The sequence below is a fragment of the Nerophis ophidion genome, linkage group LG22, assembly GCF_033978795.1.
Source record: "Nerophis ophidion isolate RoL-2023_Sa linkage group LG22, RoL_Noph_v1.0, whole genome shotgun sequence".
Taxonomy (NCBI): Eukaryota; Metazoa; Chordata; class Actinopteri; order Syngnathiformes; family Syngnathidae; genus Nerophis; species Nerophis ophidion.
Genome location: NC_084632.1, coordinates 24143645 through 24165297, shown reverse-complemented (window position 1 = coordinate 24165297; position 21653 = coordinate 24143645). Strand labels below are relative to the sequence as shown.

The 21653-nt window shown below is 40.3% G+C and overlaps 1 protein-coding gene across 1 annotated transcript in view; it reads left to right on the top strand.

Annotated features, from left to right (window-relative positions):
- hmcn1 (hemicentin 1) overlaps positions 1-21653 on the top strand; it is a 245247-nt gene that overhangs the window by 165740 nt on the left and 57854 nt on the right. The window contains exons 47-69 of the mRNA XM_061883572.1: positions 2348-2461; positions 2551-2637; positions 4323-4514; positions 4592-4765; positions 6874-6987; positions 7085-7230; positions 8893-9043; positions 10030-10227; positions 10296-10409; positions 10486-10673; positions 10766-10862; positions 12947-13108; positions 13181-13294; positions 13685-13887; positions 14372-14453; positions 14538-14669; positions 15568-15717; positions 15822-15981; positions 16063-16187; positions 16271-16454; positions 19119-19216; positions 19301-19579; positions 19660-19856. Of these exons, the coding sequence (XP_061739556.1) occupies positions 2348-2461; positions 2551-2637; positions 4323-4514; positions 4592-4765; positions 6874-6987; positions 7085-7230; positions 8893-9043; positions 10030-10227; positions 10296-10409; positions 10486-10673; positions 10766-10862; positions 12947-13108; positions 13181-13294; positions 13685-13887; positions 14372-14453; positions 14538-14669; positions 15568-15717; positions 15822-15981; positions 16063-16187; positions 16271-16454; positions 19119-19216; positions 19301-19579; positions 19660-19856 (3461 nt within the window). The remainder of the gene's footprint in view (positions 1-2347; positions 2462-2550; positions 2638-4322; positions 4515-4591; positions 4766-6873; positions 6988-7084; positions 7231-8892; positions 9044-10029; positions 10228-10295; positions 10410-10485; positions 10674-10765; positions 10863-12946; positions 13109-13180; positions 13295-13684; positions 13888-14371; positions 14454-14537; positions 14670-15567; positions 15718-15821; positions 15982-16062; positions 16188-16270; positions 16455-19118; positions 19217-19300; positions 19580-19659; positions 19857-21653) is intronic.

Here is a 21653-nt window from a genome sequence, read left to right as displayed (position 1 = left end):
AAGCGGATCGCAACCAAACTGGACATTGAGGACAGGGTGGACGCCACAGCCAACAAAGAAGCCTTCATCACACTGAAGGACCACAAACCCAACTTCGCAAATAACCCAACATGCCGACTAATAAACCCAACTAAATCCGAAATAGGAAAAATCAGCAAAATAATCCTGGACAGAATCAACGCAAAAATCAAGGACAAAACACCACTCAACCAATGGAGAAATACAGCAGCAGTAATCAAATGGTTCAACAACATCCAAGACAAACAACAACACAACTTTATCTCCTTCGACATCGAAGAATTTTACCCTTCCATCACGCAAGACCTACTGACCCAAGCACTAAACTTCGCCTCGGACTACGACTCAATCACAGGCAACGAAAGAAACATCATCATCCACGCAAAGAACTCCATACTCATCCACAACAGTACACCATGGCAAAAAAAGAACAATTCAACATTTGACGTTACTATGGGGAGTTTTGACGGAGCAGAAACGTGCGAACTCGTTGGGAGTTTCCTCCTCTCCCAGCTTGCTAGCCTCAACCTGAACCTTGGTATTTACCGTGATGATGGACTGGCAGTGTGCCGCGCCTCGCCAAGGAGCAGCGAGAACACCAAGAAGCGCATATGCCAAATCTTCAAAGAAAACGGCCTACGGATCACGATTGAAGCCAACAAGCAAACCGTCAACTTCCTCGACGTCACTTTCAACCTGAGAAATAACAGCTACCAACCATTCACGAAACCCAACACAACACTCCAATACGTGCACCACGACAGCAACCACCCACCCACCACCACGAAAAGAATACCTACCGGAATTAATAAAAGGCTATCGATGCTGTCATCCAGCAAAGCTGAATTCGACCAAGCAACCCCCCCGTACCAGAAAGCACTTGATGAAAGCGGATACAACTTCACCCTCACCTATGAACCCACCCCAGGAAACCAACCAAAAAAGAGCAGAAAACGAAACAACATCATCTGGTACAATCCGCCATTCAGCAAAGACGTCTCAACCAACATCGGCCGCAAGTTCCTCACTCTGATCGACAAACACTTCCCCAAAGGCAACACCCTAAGAAAAATATTCAACAAGAACAACATTAAATTGAGCTACAGCTGTATGAATAACATGCAACAAATCATTTCAAACCACAACAAAGCAATTGCAAAAGGACTGCCTACCCCCAGACTAAACGACTCTGAAACCAATAATGAATGTAACTGTCGCAAGAAACCTGATTGCCCTCTCAACGGAAGGTGCTTACAGACATCAGTCGTTTACCAAGCAAAGGTAATACGCAAGGACATTAACACATCCGACACGTACGTAGGATTAACCGAAGGAGCGTTCAAAACAAGATGGAATAATCACAACGCCTCCTTTAGAAACCAGACTTTGCAGAATTCTACCGAACTCAGCAAACACATTTGGAACCTCAAAGACAATAATGTTGAATATTCAATAACATGGCAAATTCTTGCATCCAGCATACCTTACAACAGTGGTAATAAAAGATGCAACTTATGCTTAAAAGAGAAACTGTTTATTATATATCATCCAGAGCTATCATCCCTCAACAAGCGCAGTGAAATCTTTTCAACATGCCGCCACAGGCGGAAACACCTCCTAGGTAACACATGAGCCAATCACCACACCCTACGCCTGCTTGTACCCACCCACTCTGTGCTCTATATAAACCATTGTATGTGAATGCTTCCATTAAAATCTCCTGATGATTGAGGGAACCCCTCATGAAACAGATCTGTAGAGATGAAGTAGTCTTGTGATTTTTTCCCACACCTACATATATATATATATATATATATATATATATATATATATATATATATATATATATATATTATATATATATATATTTTTTTTTAACTTTGGACTTCCCGCGGGCCTGATTTTGGAAGCTGGCAGGCCAGATCTGGCCCGAAGGCCGTAGTTTGGGGACCCCTGATGTAGATAATAGGTTTCACTATGTAGAGCGCTTTAAGTCTGAAGAAAAGATCACTACATAAATATAATTCACTTCACTTTAATTGCTGTGACTACTAGATTACTGAAATGCTAATACAAGTAAAATTAAACACCATTAAACACTTTTATATATATTTAGTTTATGTATAAATTGGGTCCAATTATTCCCTGAAAAAAGTTGTCAGGAAATCATTTTATCCAAACTTTACTCTAAAAGAACAGAAAAGTGATGAAAAGACACTGCATGCTATTATTTAATGTTTAAATGGAACTTTTTGTATTTCTTTGAGGACATTCCAAAATGTTTTGATGGGTAAAAATGTGATAATGAAGTCGAAAGTTTCATCTCAAGGTGGGCGAAGTCTTCGTCTAATGCACACTGCAGTAGAGGATGCTGGGAGGTACACCTGCATTGTATCAAACAGTGCTGGCGAAGGGAAGAAGGATTTTGACCTTGACATCCTCGGTAAATGAATAAAAAAAATGTTGTATGTGGAGAGACACAATTTAACAATTACATTTTTTTTCTTCTTTTTTTTTGCTTGAACACAATAGTTCCACCAAGCTTCGTGGCAGAAAAAAGTGTCACTGACACAAAAGTGAAGGAGAAGCATAACATTACTCTGACCTGTGAGGCCTCAGGTAAATATTATATTCATCTGAACACCCAGTGGGGGTTTTAGCTATGAGCCTTGTGGGCAATTGCTAGAGTGGGTTTCGATAAGGAGGCGCCGCAAGGATGTTGGGAAAATATTTATAAAAATTATTTGAGCACTGTGATTATTTACTCATCACATGTCAGATGATGAGTTGAAGACATGTAGTTCTTTGTTAAGGTTTAAGAAAGCCTTGAAAGGTGAAATAAAAAAATATTGTAACAATTACTTTCATCCTTGAGATCAATGGTCCCCAACCACCGGGCTCGATTGGTACCGGGCCGCAGAAGATTTTTTAATGAATTTTTTTGTATTTTTATTTTTTAAATTAAATCAACATAAAAAAACACAAGATACCCTTACAATTAGTGCACCAACCCAAAAAAACTCCCTTTTTCATAACAAAAAAATAAAAAACAAATCCCTCTCCCTGCCGGGCCGCGGGACAAATTATCCAGCGTTGACCGGTCCGCAGTTACAAAAAGGTTGGGGACCACTGCTATAGATCACAGGTGTCAAACTCAAGGCCGGGGGCCAGATGTGGCCCGCCACTTCATTTTATTTGGCCCTCGAAAGCCTGGAAATATGTATCAATAACTAACTTTTCTTACTGAAAGTATTCTTTCTTACCATTTTGGGAGAGAGAAAAAATATATGCACTCCATGTAACTGCAAATGATGTTGACTTAAATATTGTCTAATGATGCAAAAATATATTATCAAATATTCAAAACGGCAATGGTGCCGTTTTGGCATTTAGAGTAATACACCAAAAAATCTACAGTTGTTGATTTGCGGTAAAAAAAAACAACTAACAAACAAACTGGCAGTTCAGGTGCCAAAATTGTACTGTAGAATTGCAGTTTTTTTATTTATAGTAAAAAAAAACGAATGCAATTTTTTTAGTAAAATGCTGGCAACTGAGTTGCCTTTTTTTTTTTACCATGAAAACAGTAGTACTGTTTTTCCATTTACAGTAATATACACTTAATTTAGATATTAGATTATTGCAAATTGCCATATTTTTCGACAGTTTAGTTCTTAAAAAATCCACTATTAAAATGCATAAAAAAATTGTGTAAATAGTATTCACTTTTAGAAGCGGCCCTCTGGGGCCAAACATAAATGCGACGTGGCCCTCAGTGAAAAGGACTTTGAAAAATAGATTTTTTTGAACGTTGATGTTCCAGGCAATCTAATTTTTAGTGAATGTGTAGGATAAGCAAATATAAGCCTTGGCTTCTGCCTATTCCTTTTTCGGTCATTCTTTTTCCTTTCTTTTTGTGTGTGAAAGTGAATAAATGTTAATATGTATATCTGTGCTGTTAAATTGATCACGCACAATGGATGATTATATGACGGAAATAAACTCATTTCATTCAGAATCAGAATCAGAATAGTTTGCATTGCCATTGTTTGAGAATGGGTTCACAAACTAGGAATTTTACTTGGTGCAATCGAGCATTCATTCATACTGGCACCTCCGTTTTGCACAGATTAGGAAAAACAAAGGGGGTCTCCGACATAGTGTCACAAGATTCAATAGCACTGTAAATGGGCAAACAAAAACAAAGGGTCATCAACTCGCCCCACTGTTGATGACCCTATATAGTACACCCACTGTATATCGCCATAATTCTCTACCAATCTAAAGTCTACTTCTGTTATTAGGTAACCCACTTCCTGAGATTAAATGGCTAAAAGACGGGCAACAACTACTACCTGACAGGCGCCACCATGTCCTGTCTCATGGTCGTTACCTCCAAATTTCTGATGCCCAGGTGGGTGACACTGGCAGGTACAGTTGCCTGGCATCGAACAGTGCAGGGGATCGCAGTCGCCATTTCAACCTCAATGTCCTGGGTACGTACGCAGCAAACCACAAAGATTATTCAAATATTTCCATGTTCCGTATCTTTACTGTCCTCTATTCCTGTCAGTTTCTCCCACCATTGCTGGGTCAGGACCGGATGGTTCCGCAGAGGAGGTGACAGTTACGCTCAGCAGCCCCACCTCTCTGGTATGTGAAGTTCAGTCTTACCCTCCTGCACTGATCACCTGGCTCAAAGACGGCACTGCTTTTGAGTCCAGCCGTAACGTCCGAGTTCTTCCAGGTGTGTTTTTACATTCATTAAAAATTGAATTGCTCTCAACGTTACTTGACTGGCCTGCCTTTATAAAAGAAAATCCATTACAGTCAGCACATGATGTTTTGGTGACGTAAGAGGGGACTTATGATGAATTTTGTCCTTTCTGATTTATAATATTCTTTATGATGGTCTGATTTATGATGGCCTCCTACTGGCCCCACTATGGACTGGACTCTCACTCTTATGTTAGATCCATTAAGGACTGGACTTTCCACAATATGAAAGTATACCCACTCGACGTCCATTGCATCCGGTCTCCCCTGGATGGGGGGGTCACCCACATCTGCGGTCCTCTCCATGGTTTCTCATAGTCATTCACATTGATATCCCACTGAATTGTGAGTTTTTCCTTGCCCTTTTGTCGGCTCTGAACCGAGGATGTCGTTGTGGCTTGTGCAGCCCTTTGAGACACTTGTGATTTAAGGCCATATAAATAAGCATTGATTGATAAATGTTACAATGTTGAATACCGGTGTTAAATCATGTAAAAGCATCAAATAACAAGGTGGCGGAAGCTTCCGGGAGTTTTGGATGCCTCTGTTTACGAGCTTTTACAGTCTGGCTATGTTGTTTGTGCCGCAAGGTGGATGTACTTATTTAGACATTAGGTAAAGCTCTCAAACTCCCCTCCGCTTCAAAGCTGTGAAGAAGTGCCAAAAAATTGAAGGATGAATTATTAGTTTCATTTTGTTTGAAACAGCTTTTTTAAATAGAGTCTGAATCGATCTAAGAGTTTGCAGGTGTACCTAATATTGTGACCGAGTTAATTTATATAATGTTTATGAAGGTTATTTACTTAGATTTAGACTTCCTTTCTTGTCATTCAATTTTGAACTTCACAGTACAGATAAGAACAACATTTCGTTACATTAGCTCGTTGTAGTGCAGGACAAAAGAGCAATAAGGTGCAGATATAAATATATTTACTGTACAGATAAATATATTGCACTTTTGCATATGCATCCACGTTTATGGATTTATGTTATAATGTCTTTATATTCCAGCGAGTTCATCCGTTTTGGGGGGGAAATGAGGGGATTATTATGATGCGTTCAAGAGACTTATGGCCTGAGGGAAGAAGTTGTTACAGAACTTGGATGTTCTGCTTTGGAGGCTGCTGCACCTCTTTCTAGAGTCCAGCAGTGAAAACAGTTTTGGTGGGGGTGGGAGGAGTCTCTGCAAATTTTCTGAGCCCTGGTCAGGCAGCGGCTTTTTGCGATTTCCCGGATAGGAGAAAGAGGAGTCCTGATGGTCTTTTCCGCCGTCCTAACTACTTTCTGCAGAAACTTCCAGTCTGAGGCACTGCAGGGTCCATTTTCTACTGTGTCTGGGGAAAAGATAGGGTTGACGACTTCAAGATATATATTTAAACAATGTAAAACATTATAAAGATACATTTTGATACTTTTGGAGAGGGTAGTGGTGTGGTTTCAAAGGATAGCTTGCAGACGGACTCAAAAAATGGCTTATAATGAGTGTGGTGCAAAATATAAGTACATTTTACACCAAAGCGTATCCAATAAATCAGGGATGTTCAGATAAATGGTTTTAGGGGGCACATTTAGTTTAATTAAAGAAGTTGAACAAATGACTACTGACTGAAGTGAACAAGCTACAGCAACACCTTAGTTACATAAATCGCATTATGGAAAATACAATTGTAACCGCCAAAAAAGGAGAGGACTTAAAGGGGTTCCTTGAGGAACGCCTCACTCACAAGTTTGGACCCCAGTATTCTATGTTTGCTGCAAGGTTAAAATGTCAATCTAAGGATCTGCTGATGTGTTTACAGAAGTCCAAGTTCCTCTTTACAACAGGAGAATTCTATTGTTTTTTAGGAATTTGCTGCAAAAATGTTTGCTTCCCAAGTTTTGAACTGAACTCTTGGGTCGCTATGGTGGGATTTCTGAGTCAGATTTGGCCCCCGGGCTGCAAGTTGAATAGCCCTGCAATCAATATTATCAACACAAAAAGGAAGTGTTTAAAATGTAGATTGAAATCATCATAGGTCCCCTTTAAGTTACTACCTGAGTATTTACAAAATATTGTTATTCACGCGCATCCTTTCACAGGTGGGCGCACGCTGCAGATTCTCAGTGCAAAAGAAGAGGATGCTGGGAGATACACCTGTGTTGCCACTAATGAGGCTGGAGAGACACTAAAACACTTTGGGGTCAAAGTCCATGGTCGGTTTAGGCTTGTTGTGTAACATCATACATGGTTCCTTAAAACAGGTTTAACTTTTTTAATTTACTCATTGTTTATTATTTCTATGCCCATTAGTTCCACCACAGATTAATAAAAATGATATCCCAGGCGAAGGACTGGCCCCTAAAGATGTCAAGGTCAAAGTCAACGGCACACTTACTCTGGAATGTGCTGCTCAGGCCTTTCCAACTCCAGCACTGCAGTGGTACAAGGACGCACAGGTACCAAGGCCCTGTCAACTTCTTTATTTTAATGTACAAAACCCAAAACCAGTGAAGTTGGCACGTTGTGTAAATCGTAAATAAAAATAGAATACCATGATTTCCAAAATCCTTTTCAACTTATATTCAATTGAATAGACTGCAAAGACAACATACTTAACGTTTGAACTGGAAAATAGTTTTTTTTTGGAAGTATTAGCTCATTTGGAATTTGATGCCTGCAACATGTTTCAAAAAAGCTGGCACAAGTGGCAAAAAAGACTGAGAAAGTTGAGGAATACTCATCAAACACTTATTTGGAACATCCCACAGGTGAACAGGCTAATTCTGAACAGGTGGGTGCCATGGGTATAAAAGCAGCTTCCGTGAAATTCTCAGTTACTCACAAACCAGGATAGAATAGAAAAGAATAGAAAATACCTAATTGATCCCTGGGGGAAATTCAGCACCACAGTTCGCTCACAATAGACAATAAAACACTTAAGTATTTTTTTACATGTGAATAATATAAATACAGTGGGGCGAGGGTCACCACTGTGAACAAATGCGTGAGCAAATTATTTAAGAACAACATTTCTCAACCAGCTATTGCAAGGAATTTAGGGACTTCACCATATACGGTCCGTGATATCATCAAAAGGTTCAGAAAATCTGTAGAAATCAAGGCTGAAAACCAACATTGAATGCACTGTATCAAAAACCGACGTCGGTTTGTAAAGAGTATATCCACATTGAACACTTCCAAAAGCCACTGTCAGTAAATACAGTTTGTCGCTACATCTGTAAGTGCGATTTAAAACTCTGTGCTGCTAAGCGAAAGCCATTTATCAACAACACCCAGAAATGCCGCCGGCTTCGCTGGGCCCGAGCTTATCTAAGATGGACTAATGCAAAGTGTAAAAGTGTTCTGTGGTCTGACGGGTCCACATTTCAAATTTTTGGGGAAACTGTAGATGTCGTGTCCTCCGGACCAAAGAAGAAAAGAACCATATGGACTGTTATAGGCACAAAGTTCAAAAGCCAGCATCTGTGAAGGTATGGGGGTGTATTAGTGCCCAAGGCATGGGTAACTTACACATCTGTGAAGGCATCATTTATGCTGAAAGGTTCATACAGGTTTTGGAGCAACATATGTTGCCATCCAAGCAACATTATCATGGACGCCCCTGCTTGTTTCAGCATGATAGACTGGTCTGTGTGTTGTCCAGATCTGTTTCCCGTTTAAAATGTGTGGTTCAATATGAAGCCTAAAATACCACAACAGAGACAACTTAAGATGTACATCAAGCAAGAATGGGATATAATTCCACCAAATAGGTGTCCTCAGTTCCCAAACGTTTACTGAGTGTTGTTGAAAGAAAAGGCCATGTAACACAGTGGTAAAAATGCCCCTGTGCCAACTTTTTTGCACTGTGTTGCTGCCATTAAATTCTAAGTTAATGATTATTTACAAAAAAAAAAAGTTTCTCAGTTCGAACATATCTTGTCTTTGCAGTCTATTCAATTGAATATAAGTTAAAAAGGATTGGCAAATTATTGTATTCTGTTTGTATTTACGAATTACACAACATGTCAACTTCACTGGTTTTGGGTTTGGTATTTGTCTAAATAAACAATACTTCTCCCTCTCCTTTTCCTCTATCTGATGCTTCTTCTGGCTAGATCCTTCGGGCAGAAGAAAATGTGTCCATCACAGCTAACGGCCGTATCCTTCAGATTAAACATGCTCAGGTGTCCGACACAGGCCGCTACACCTGCGTAGCCACGAATGTAGCTGGAGAGGACGAGAAGGACTTTGATGTAAATATACAAGGTGAACCGGGTTGACTGATGATAATGTGCCTGAGACGACTTTACAAACTTCTGTATTTTTCAAAATCCCTATAATTGCAGATCTCAAATATTTTCAACAAATGTGATGACTACCGATACTTATAGCTAGGGGTGCCCCGATGCAATTGTTTCACTTAAAATACAATACCGTTATTGAGGCCGTGAGTATTGGCAGATACCGATAATAATCCGATACAACATCCACAAGGATCTTTGTACATGCTTTTATTATTTTGTCGTGTGGAATGTTACAAAAGGCTTGAACAAGTGAAATTATTCAAATTAAAACAGAGAACAATAATAGTTATAAATAATACTTACCTATTTTGAATGTTTTATAGAGTGTCTGGAATGGACTTATGCAGTATTCAAGTTGAAGTGGAGTGATAACTGCTTTTTTGGCAACACCTCGTTGCCACAGTATTAAAAAAAACAGTTCAACTTTTGATGCAGCAAATTGATGGGGACATGTTTTTTACCGGATACTTAGTTTCTATCTTGGAGACTTTGTATGTGTAAGTAATATCAAACTATGTTTTTTGATACTTGTTTATACTGACAAATGTGATGGTTTAGACTGCAACATTGTTCAATTTAGGACACTTACTATGTTTGTTGAGCTTGTGTGCTTAGCTGCTGTGTATCTGCTTGCTCCTATGCTGTCTACTATGTTTAAAAATACCAACATTGTATGTTTATTGGAGGATATTTAGATGTTAACTGGCAGTCCATCTTTTCACAAGTAAACTCTCTCCAGGAATACTTGTATCGAAGCTTATGTCTGGGATTTAGATGCAAGCCAATATCATCCAGTACTTGTTTTTTTCGTTGTATTTTTTGCTGATATCAGAACAATATAAATATCGGATCAGGACACCCCTACTTCAAATCGTATAACCTAGCATGTAACCGTAAGCCAATTAATTTAGTCTTAGAATACTGAAAGGAGCTCTGTTTTTCCCCTAGTTCCTCCGAATTTCAGCAAACCTGGTGGAGCTGGTGACTCAACATCGCCCTTTGGCTTCGGAGTTGATGCTCGCGATGTGATACTCAATAATCCAATATCTTTGTATTGTGAGACCAATGCTGTCCCCCCTCCGACACTCACCTGGTTCAAAGATGGGCACCCACTGGCCTCCAATGACAACATTCTGATCCTGCCAGGTGAGACAGATACAGGAAGTAGCTGCCATAGAAAGGGTGTATGCCAATATGTCAGTTGTTGCGCACAGGGGGAAGAGTTCTACAGATCCCCAGGGCTCAGGCAGAGGACGCTGGCAGATACACATGTGTGGCTGTCAATGACGCCGGAGAGGACTCAATTCAGTATGATGTTAGAGTGTTACGTAAGTATGTTGAATTTGGACTAAGACGAGTTTAAGTGAGTTTTTTCCACCCTGGTTTCTTTATATCTCGCATCAGTGCCCCCAACTTTACGAGGAACACACAGCGATTTGCCTGATGAGGTGACTGTGTTGGCGAATAAAACAACATTACTGGAATGCCATGTGGACGGAAACCCAGCCCCTAAGATCACCTGGTTTAAGGACAGCGACCCCGTCAGTCCCAAAGGACCTCATAGGATTTTGTCCAATGGCAGAACACTTCAGGTAGCAGCCATTTTTATCAACATATCTAAATTCAACATTGTATCCAATTCATGTTCACATCTCATATCATGCTTTCTGTGTCTATATCTCAGGTTTTGACTGCTCAAGTGACTGACACAGGACGCTATGTGTGCGTGGCTGACAATGTAGCTGGAAGCGTTGAAAAATCGTTCAATCTCAATGTTCACGGTAAGTCCACAGTCCGTTAAAACGTCACATTTATCTTGAGGTTTTACAAAGTGTCATAAAAGTTTTTAAACTCGAGGAGGTCATCAAGAGTCTTTAATTTGAAGACATGGTTGACAGAAAGATGGCCAGTTGCAGAGGATCCCTGAAGAAGTGAATGAAGGCATAGCAGAGAAGGCGAGGGAAGTCTTTCAGACTCCAGAGCGATTACACCATTACCGGAATTTTTCTGACACATTTCAATAGAACCTCAATTTAAAAACTTAAATGGCTCTTAAACAGGGTTCATAAATAGAAAATCTCATATTTTGAAACAAATAACTCCTTTAAAAACAATGTAAATATGATAATTTGTTCCAGCTCCAACAAAAGTCCTTATTTCATTAAAAAAAGTTTTGAAATTTTTATCACAATATAAAGCACTTAACAGTTGTGTATATCAACAAAACATAAGGTGTTAATGGATCAGTATTCTACTTAAAAATGGGAACTGCACTTTTTTTGAATGTTGCCTATCGTTCACAATCATTATGAGAGACAAGAAGACAAATGTATTTGTTTTAATACATTCCAAATCATAAGTGAAAGTAAATAAAAGTCAGCTTCCAATGGAATCAATGTAAGGTTCTCCATTCCACCCATTAAGTCCTCTAAATAACCATCCAAAACCACGACAATACTCCAACAATACTTATTTACATTTCGTGACCTGAATATTAACCAAGTGTTAGCGATATTGTTTTTATAGGCGCTAATGCAAACAAACTACCGTATTTATAGCAGCACAGTGACCACAGAGAGCTAACTTGTTTAAGATAGGAGAGGTGAGCTGCTTTCTCAACTCGGAGCTCAGAGAAAGATACTAAAAGATGCTCAATTGTAAGCAGACTTGTTATCGCATTTATTTACTAGTTAGTATGTATTAAAAAGAGACAAATATATGTTTGCCTGTCTTACATAAGGATTGTAAATGAAAGGCAAAATTCCCCAAAATGTAGTTCTCCTTTAATAACAATGTCAAAATAGCAACAATGAACTGAACTGTCTTTATTTTTAGCTGCCCTGCTGACAAGCACACACACTGTCACTAGCCTTGTGGTGCAGAGTTTGAAATCACAACATTTCATGTAACATTTGCCCATTGTTTTGTTTGTACACATATTGAGCTAGCAAAACTAGAAGAAAAAAATATAAAAGCACACAAAGTAGCACAGTAGCTAACAGCAGCACCGTGCTGACTGAAAGAGCACCAGAAATCGATCAGCCCGCCAACAATGAATATGCTGCCGGGCACAAAATGTCATCGCTGCAGGCACAAAGGGTGGATTTGTACATGGAAGCAAGGTTTTTACACCAGAGCATATTTTTTTTCGTTCTGTGGTTCGTGAATTGGAAAGTTCGATGAGGGGTCAGCATCTGTGAACGGGATGTTGCAGCTATCAGCATAGCCATCTTTGTCTCGGCATATGTTACACCCTCGAGTCTCCATTTAGCAAGTTGGCCCATTAAAATTGGGCTGTGACCGGTGCTGCGTTGCCGCCTCCTTGTGCTTCTCTGAAAGTTCATGAGTGACTATATACATTTGTCCACCGTGTTCAATGGAGAAGTATGATCTACAAAATTTGCAGGCAGCACACCGCTTCTCCTTCGAGCTGTCCTGGATGAACTGAAATTCTTGTTTACAATCATTTTGGAACTTGTGTGCGTACTTCTTCTTCTTACTCGACGTCGCCATGACTGTCTGTTCTTCATTCTTCTGAGTCGTCTCCTTCTTGTTGTGTGTGTAGTTGTGCACTCAACAAAAGCTGTAGATGTTATAACGTGACTGGGCCGGCACACTGTTTATATGGAGGGAAAGCGAACGTGACAACAATATTGTTGTCCGGCTGGAAAACGGGAGAAATTCGGGAGAATGGTTGTCGCAGGAGATTTTCGGGAGAGGCACTGAAATTCGTGAGTCTCCCAAAAAATTCGGGAGGGTTGGCAAGTATGGGGGTCAGTAGATCGAGGTTCCGTTGTGAAGTACAGTAATATAAAATTATGTTTTTTCTTTAATCTCTACTCTGTTACTATCTTTCTTCTTCCAGTTCCTCCTACTATATTAGGTCTGAATCCTGAGAATGTGACAGTGGTGGTCAACAACTTTGCATCCCTCTCGTGTGAAGCAACTGGTTTCCCCCCTCCTTCATTGAGTTGGTTCAATGACAGGGGTCCAATTCAGGGAAACACCAATGCACTTATTATGCCGGGTACTGCACGTTCATTATGTTAAGGATAAAGGAAATTCTTTCAATGTTTAATGTCTTAACTTGCGCCTGCAGGTGGTCGTACTTTACAGATCATGAAAGCCAAAGTATCAGATGGAGGAAAGTACACCTGTGTTGCTATAAATGCAGCAGGAGAGGCTTACAAGAGCATCTACCTCACCGTTTTTGGTCAGTACTGTAGACCAGTGGTCCCCAACCTTTTTGTATCCGCGGACCGGTCAGCGCTTAATAATTTGTCCCGGGGGGGTGTCCTTTTTTTTTCTTTTTTTTTTTTTTTCTTCTTTGTCATGAAAAAGGGACGTTTTTGTCATGAAAAAGGGAGTTTTTTGTGGTTAGTGCACTATTTTTAAGTGTATATTGTGTTTTTTATGTTGATTTAATAAAAAAAAAAAAAAATTTTTTTTTTTTTAATACATTTTTTTTCTGCGGCCCGGTACCAATCGGGCCGCGGCCCGGTGTTGGGGACCACTGCTGTAGACTACCGAGTGCATGAATGAAGTCTCATTTCCTGACTTAAAAAGTGTGAGTAAAAACATTCTATGCTTCTTGGCCTCTCAGTTCCTCCGAGTATCCGGGACAGTAACGGGGACTCTCCTGTGGTTTGGACTGTACTTGCTGGGAAATCCATAACTTTTGACTGTGAGTCCAATGCGGTACCTCCTCCCACTGTCACCTGGTACAAGAATGGTAGAATGGTGACAGAATCAGACAACCTGCGCATGCTGGCAGGGGGTCACAAGCTTCAGATCAGAGTCTCAGAGGTGAGACTCATTTGTGTTACCTTGCCTCTAAAAAGCTACACCTTCCGTTCTAATGGTAGTGAAAGCCTTTTTTTTCCTTCTCATGACTTTACAGCATCGTATCCCCTTTAGAACTAGTATCCATTTATTTTTGGTCTATTTCTTTGAAAAGGTTATACATTTTGGACAAAACTCTGGCAGTTCCCTGATACTGGTTCTCAGAATGATATCGCAGCTGTCACTTGAAATGCAAAAGAATATGTGCCCCTGAGAACCAGTGTCCTCTGCAGTGGACATTTGTGTTATGCATGTTTTTTTTCCCACCTGAAATGTATAACTCTAAGAAAATAAATGGACCAAAAACAAATGTCTGTTGCAGAGGATGCTGGTTCTCAGAATGATATAGCAGCTGTCACTTGGAATGCAAAATCACATATGTCGTTTTGAGAAACAACGTCCTTTACAGTGACATTCAATTACTTTGTTATATGGATTTGATTCTCAGGTTTCTGATACGGGACAATATGTGTGCAAGTCCACCAACATCGCTGGTCAGGCGGACAAGAACTTCCACTTGAATATTTATGGTATGCAACTTAAGGTCATAGTTTCTTTGATATGCGTTACATTCTGAAACAAAGTTAGGACTTTTATTTTGATGTCACTTGTAGTTCCTCCTAGTATCGATGGCCCAGCTGAGGAGAAAGTTGTGGAAACCACTAATAACCCAGTGACCTTTGCTTGTGATGCTACCGGGATCCCTCTTCCCAGTCTCACATGGCTAAAAAATGGACAACCATTGGGTAAAGTTGTCTTTAAATTAAGGGTGTCCCTAACTTTTTCACTTCTGATATGTTACCGATATTGGAGTCTTGAGTTATGGCCGATACCGATATTGATTGGATACGATACTAGCAAGAATTATACATACTTTTATTAGTCTTTTTAGTGTGGAATATTAGAAAAGGTTTGATCAACCAAAATTACTCATGGAACAATGGTAGCCATGAAAACCCCCAAAATATCTATTATTAAGTGCTTGGAATGGACTTATGCTGTCTCTAAGTTGAAGTGGAATGATATATTTTTTTGACGACATGTAGTGGCCACAATAATTCATTAAGTTAAGCTCAAGACGCAGAAAGTTGAATGCGGCGGACCCGCTTCCTACTGGATAATTTTGACTCACGTCTGCCTTAGAGACTTTGTTTCTGGAAGTAATATGCAACTGTAGTCGTTTGATGCTAGTTTATTTTTTTTTTAAATGTGTGTTTTGGACTCCAATATTGTTCAATTAAGGATACTTATTATGTAATTCTAGCTTGTGTGCTTAGCTGTTGTGTAGCTGTGAGATCTTTGTAGCCTATAGTCTCCATCTTTTCCTTTTGCAAAGGACTCACTAAAACACAATTGTGCTTGTTGGAGGACATTTATTCTGTAACTGCTGTCGAGATTCACACAAGCAAACAAGACTGCTTGTATCAGAGCGCATCTATCGGAGAGTTTAGATACAAGCCGATATAATCCGATACATAATGTTTTGCTGATATTGGACCAATATCTGATATGCATATCGAAACGGGACACCCATATTTGAAGCGATACGCATGAATGGAAACTTTTACACAACTTAGCATAGATGCATGGATGTGTCACATTCCTATGATGGGATACAAATGTTATGAGTGTACTTTTGTTTAGAAAACTCAGGTTCTTTGGAAATGAACATCTTCTCTGGAGGCAGCAAGCTCCAGATTGCTCGTTCTCAGGTGTCAGACAGTGGCGCGTATACCTGCTTGGCCTCCAATGTGGAAGGCAATGCTCAGAAAAACTACTACCTCACCATACAAGGTACCTGGAGACTTTCAGGTTTAATGTCAAGAGCAAAGCTAATGTGTTTCATTTGTACTATGCATTTAACGTGACTGAAACTAATACCAGCTGTACACTTTAAGTCCCCCCCAGTATCTCAGGGTCAGAGCTGCCCAGTGATATCGGAGTCCTGCTCAATGAAAGCATACAGTTAGTTTGTCAAGTTCAGGGATCCCCAACGCCAACCATCAAATGGTTGAAGGATGGGCAAATCATGGACAAAGCAAGAAATAATGGGTTAAGGTGCAGCACCAAACAACATTAAAAAAACTAAACTTAAGACGCAGATAGAATGATGAAATTTTTGCGCTGCTTATGTTTCAGGATCAGCCCAGATGGCAGCATTCTCACTTTGACTGCCTCACACACCACCGACAGTGGCAAGTACACCTGCGTTGCCTCCAACAGCGCGGGAGAAGAAGACCGGATATTCAACTTGAATATATATGGTTGGTCAAATACAGATGCGGTATCAACATTTTCATCATCTCCAACTGTATTGACTTTCCTGCTCATCGACTTACGCCCACAGTTCCTCCTGTGATCGAAGGAAACAGTCAAAAAGTCGAGGAGATGACAGCAGTCCTGGACAGCTCAGTCAACATCGAATGTGTCGCTGCTGGTTCCCCTGCACCGCAGCTTAATTGGCTGAAAAATGGACTCCCACTTCCAGTGTCTACACACATACGCCTACTCTCTGCTGGCCAGGTGATCCGGTAGGTCAGTGGACAGAGCTGCATTTGCAATGGCATCTCTGCTCATCCCCTTTTTCAAGTTCTACTGTTTATGAACGGTCTTTTCTCTCTGGGAGTCACTATATATAGAACCTTGGAAGAAGATAACATTAAACGCACTGATGAATATATTGGATTTTGACAGACATTTTCACCTGGAGCAATGTGTTAAATAATAGTTTAAACATTTAACATTCAGCCCCTTAATCTTCCATTTTAAATCAAACTGGGGTAGGATCCAGCTTCAGTGTCTATTAAGTAGGGATGGGAACCTTTCACATTTGAATCAATATTGGTGTGTTCAAGTGGTAGTAAATGTAATTTATTCAATAATGCAATCCAACTTGTTTAAATGTAGTCAAGGTGTTATCGCTTGTTTTTATACACTCCGAGTCTCTTCTGTCAGTATGCATGTATTTCTGTTTGTCATAGTTGTGTTTTGTTGCGTCAGACCAGTCTTCCCTCCTAGGGATTTAAAGTCACTTGTCAATCCCAAGTTCTTTCAGATGACATATATGCAGAGTAACAAGGACCATCAAGACAGAATAGAAATATTATCAAATTTTACTGAAGCTTCGGGAGATCAGCCTACACCAATGCATTCATAACGGCTTCTTGAATTGGTCTAACATTCTAACGGAAGAGCCAACTACTTGCACATGAAGAAAGCCCCCACATGTCCAGAAAAGAACACAGCCTCATTGTTTTACTACAGATAAGACAAAAGGGAGTACTCCAACTCCTACAGTGCAAGCCTTCAAGGTTTACTTGCGGACATAAGTTAAAAAAATAGAGTACAAATGGAAAAAAACAGTAGCTGCTTTAAACCAAGACTATGAATAAAGAAAGAACTCTTAAACATATATGCATTCTCCACAGTTTCTGTAGTCAGGAAATTGTCTTTGCCATTGAGTTAAACATGCCATTCTCGTCTTTTGTTGAGGCTTGTTCTAGGCGGCTAGCATTACAGCTATCCATCCATTTTCTACCGCTTGTCCCTTTTAGGGTAGCGGGGGGTCGCTGGAGCCTATCTCAGCTGCATTCGGGTGATAGGTGGGGTACACCCTGGACAAGTGGCCACTTCATCACTGGGCCAACACAGAAAGACAGACAACATTCACACTAACATTCACACATTAGGGCTAATTTAGTGTTGCCAATCAACCTATACCCAGGTGCATATTTTTGGAGGTAGGAGGAAACCGGAGGGAACCCACGCAGTCACGGGGAAAACATGCAAACTCCACACAGAAAGATCACGAGTGCAGAATTGAACCCCGGACCTTTGTATTGTGAAGCAGATGCACTAACCCCTCCTCCACCTTGCCGCCGCATTACAGCTAATGGAGCATTTAATTCTACCTCTGAATCACTTTAAAAGTGCATTCAAAAACCGTCAACAATACTTTAATTACATTCCGTAACCTGTATAATACCCAAGCTGTAGCGACATTGTTATTGTAAGAAAGAACACCTAAGAAGTCTTTTTCTAGCTTAGTAAAACATCGGCATTCTTCGGTATTAGCCGTAAAAGCTAGCTTCTACATCAGCACCCAAATAGAGTTTGAGTTTTTAATGCACAATAAATCGATAAGACAACAATCTTTACTGACTTAAACACATAAACAATCATATTTTTATTTTTTCAGAGGGAACTCTCCTGAAAGAATCAATAAAGTACTATCAATCTAATTTATCTATCTATCTATCTATCTATCTATCTATCCATCTATTCATCCATCCATCCATCCATCCATCCATCCATCCATCTATCTATCTGTCTATCCATCTATCTATATATATTACCGTATTTTTTGGACTATAAGTCACAGTTTTTTTTAGCGACTTATACTCAGGAGTGACTTTTGTGTGAAATTATTAACACATTACCATTAAATATAAAATAATATTATTTAGCTCATTCACGTAAGAGACTAGACGTATAAGATTTCATCAGATTTAGCAATTAGGAATGACAGATTGTTTGGTAAACATATAGCGTGTTCTGTATGTTATAGTTATTTTAATGACTCTTACCATAATATGTTACGTTTACATTCCAGGCACCTTCTCAGTTGTTTTTTTTATGCGTCATATAACGTACACTTATTCAGCCTGTTGTTCACTATTCTTTATTTATTTTAAATTGCCTTTCAAATGTCTATTCTTGGTGTTGGGTTTTATCAAATAAATTTCCCCCAAAAATGTGACTTATACTCCACTGCGACTTATATATGTTTTTTTCCTTCTGTATTACGCATTTTCGGCAGGTGCGACTTATACTCCGGAGCGACTTATACTCCGAAAAATATGGTACAGTATCTGTAAATATAATATATAAAATTAGTACGGAATATGTACTGTACTGTGCAATGTCTCATTCAATCAATACCGAAAGGGAGTCCGGCTGAATTCGCTATGAATTAATGCCTGCCCACCTAATGTTTCAGATGGTGCCGTGACGACACGTGCAACTAACACATCGAAGTATAGTACCGTTTGAGTTTACGTAGATTGGTACTCGGTGGTATCGACAGAATACCAAGACCAAATTTTGTACCCATCATACGAATGAGCATGTAGCGTGAATAGTTCCACCTTTATTCAGATATTTACATATTGGACATACTGTGATATATCAACCAGGATTGCCCGTACCCAACTATCAGATGGCGGAACCTACACTTGCGTCGCATCCAACAGAGCAGGAGTTGACAACAGACATTATAACCTGCAGGTGCATGGTAAGTCTGACATATAGAAAAGTTTTTATCGACTTCTGGTGGATTTTTAAAAAAAGTCATCACTGTATTAATCTTCCCTGTCAGTCCCTCCTGTTCTGGATGGAGTGGGAAGCACAGACGACGTGACTGTTGTCAGAGGAAACTTGGCTTCTCTGCTCTGTTTATCTGATGGAACCCCAACCCCGTCTGTCGCCTGGCTCAAAGACGGGGAGCCCTTATCTTTTGACACCAACTTGAAACTACTCAACCATAACAGTACTGTGCGGATCCCCAAGGCTGAAGTCAGTGACACGGGACACTACACCTGTATTGCGAGCAACATTGCAGGGCAAGCAAGCCGCCACTTTCATTTAAAAGTGCTTGGTAGGTAGAAATTGCAGAAAGACATTTCCTTCTCAGGGTTACAATGGTGGTGGTGATGTGGTCTTTACTTTTATTTTCAGACCCTCCGCAAATCAAGGCCTCTGGTGTGCCAGCAGAAGTTTTTGTGGTGGTTAATAATGTACTGGAGCTTCAATGTGAAGCCTCGGGTGTCCCTCTGCCGTCCTTGACGTGGCTGAAGAACGGACGTCCTCTCCCACAGACAGACCACCTGCGACTTCTTCAAGGAGGAGAAGTTCTCCGCGTGACCTCTGCACAGGTCTTGAAAGCCATTATTTCTTTAAGTTCATAATCACTGAGTTTGTTATTATTAGGGATGTCAAAATTAACACATTAAAGTGGAGTAATTCCATCCAATTAACATGATTAACCCATCTGAAGCGCATAATACCCCAGAATCCCTGAAACGACTTTGGCAACGCATTTTTTTTCTTCAGTTGGTTTAGCGTTGGACAGTTGATCCTGTAGTGACAGCAAAAGCAAACAACATGGAAGATGTTGGCTGTGGCATCAAAACCGTGCCAACATCTCTGAGCATAAAAAACACCCTCTGCATGCACATAGAATCATCTTGCGCGCCTATGGACTAATTTTACGCTTGTGCGGACTCTGCTTGGCATTCCACCCTTTTGGAATTTAGCACCAAACATTGAGTACATGGCCCATGCCATCCATCCATCCAGGTTCTACCGCTTATTCCCTTTGGGGTTGCGGGGGGCGCTGGTGCCTATCTCAGCTACAATCGGGGGGAAGGCGGGGTACACCCTGGACAAGTCGCAACCTCATTGCAAATGGCCTATGCCAATATTTTCAACCAGTGTGCCGTGAGTTACAGCCTGGTGTGCCGTGTGAGATTATGTAATTTCACCTAATTGGGCTAAAAATATTTTTTGTAAACAAGTAATTAGAATGTGCCGTTGTTGAGTGTCTGTGCTGTCTAGAGCTCAGCAGAGTAACCGTGAAATACTCTTCCATATCAGTAGGTGGCAGCAGGCAGCTAATTGCTTTGTAGATGTCGGGAACATGGTTTGTCGCGATCTCAATATGCGGGAGGCAGCGTGTAAGCATTGAAGTTCAGGGATGGCTATGCAAAACGGAATTAAAACTGAACTGGCTGCAAAATAAACAAAAACAGAATGCTGGACGACAGCAAAGACTTACAGCGTGTGGAGCAGACGGCATCCACTAAGTACATTCGTACATGACATGACAATCAACGATGTCCCCACAAAGAAGGATAGCGTCCGCACAATTTAAATAGTCTTGATTGCGAAAACGAAGTAGGTGCGGGGAATAGCGTTCAAGGAAGACATTAAACTGCTTCAGGAAAATACCAACAGAGAAAAAGCCACCAAAATAGGAGCGCAAGAAAAGAAGTAAAACACTACACACAGGAAAACACCAAAAAACTCTGAATAAGTCACGGCGTGATGTGACAGGTGGTGACAGTACACCTTCTTTTAGACAAGCGCTATAGTGATGCATGCTTGGTTATGGTTTAAAGTCATATCCAACAATTGCAAAAACAACTTTTTATTGTCAATATCGGCAACTGAGTTTCATTTTTTTATGTTTTATGCTGGTGGTGTGCCTCAGAATGTTTTCAATGAAAAAATTGTACCTTGGCTCAGAAAAGGTTGAAAAACACTGGTCACTTTAAACTCTGTCTGCTGGTCAGAGCCAAAAGGATGCAGCGCGCTCGTGTAGAGAAACACATTGTGAATGCAAAGAGGATCCGCGCACAAGCAAAAAGGCGGCGGGGACACACAGAGAGGCCGCACGAGTGTAAAATGAATCCACAGGAGCACACAAAAAGTCTATGTGCGAGAGAGGCACTCTTTTGACACCATAGTTCAGGGGTGTCAAACGTACAACGTTTTATCTGGCCCGTGGGATGAGTTTGCTAAGTATAAAAATTAACCTGAAATTTTTGAATGAAAGAGACTGCTGTACTAAATGTGTCCACTGGATGTCGTTGTAGCAATTCTTTGTATCTTTGTAGATAATGCTACATATGTACAAAATAAACTACATGATGTTAGTAAATCATTTGAGG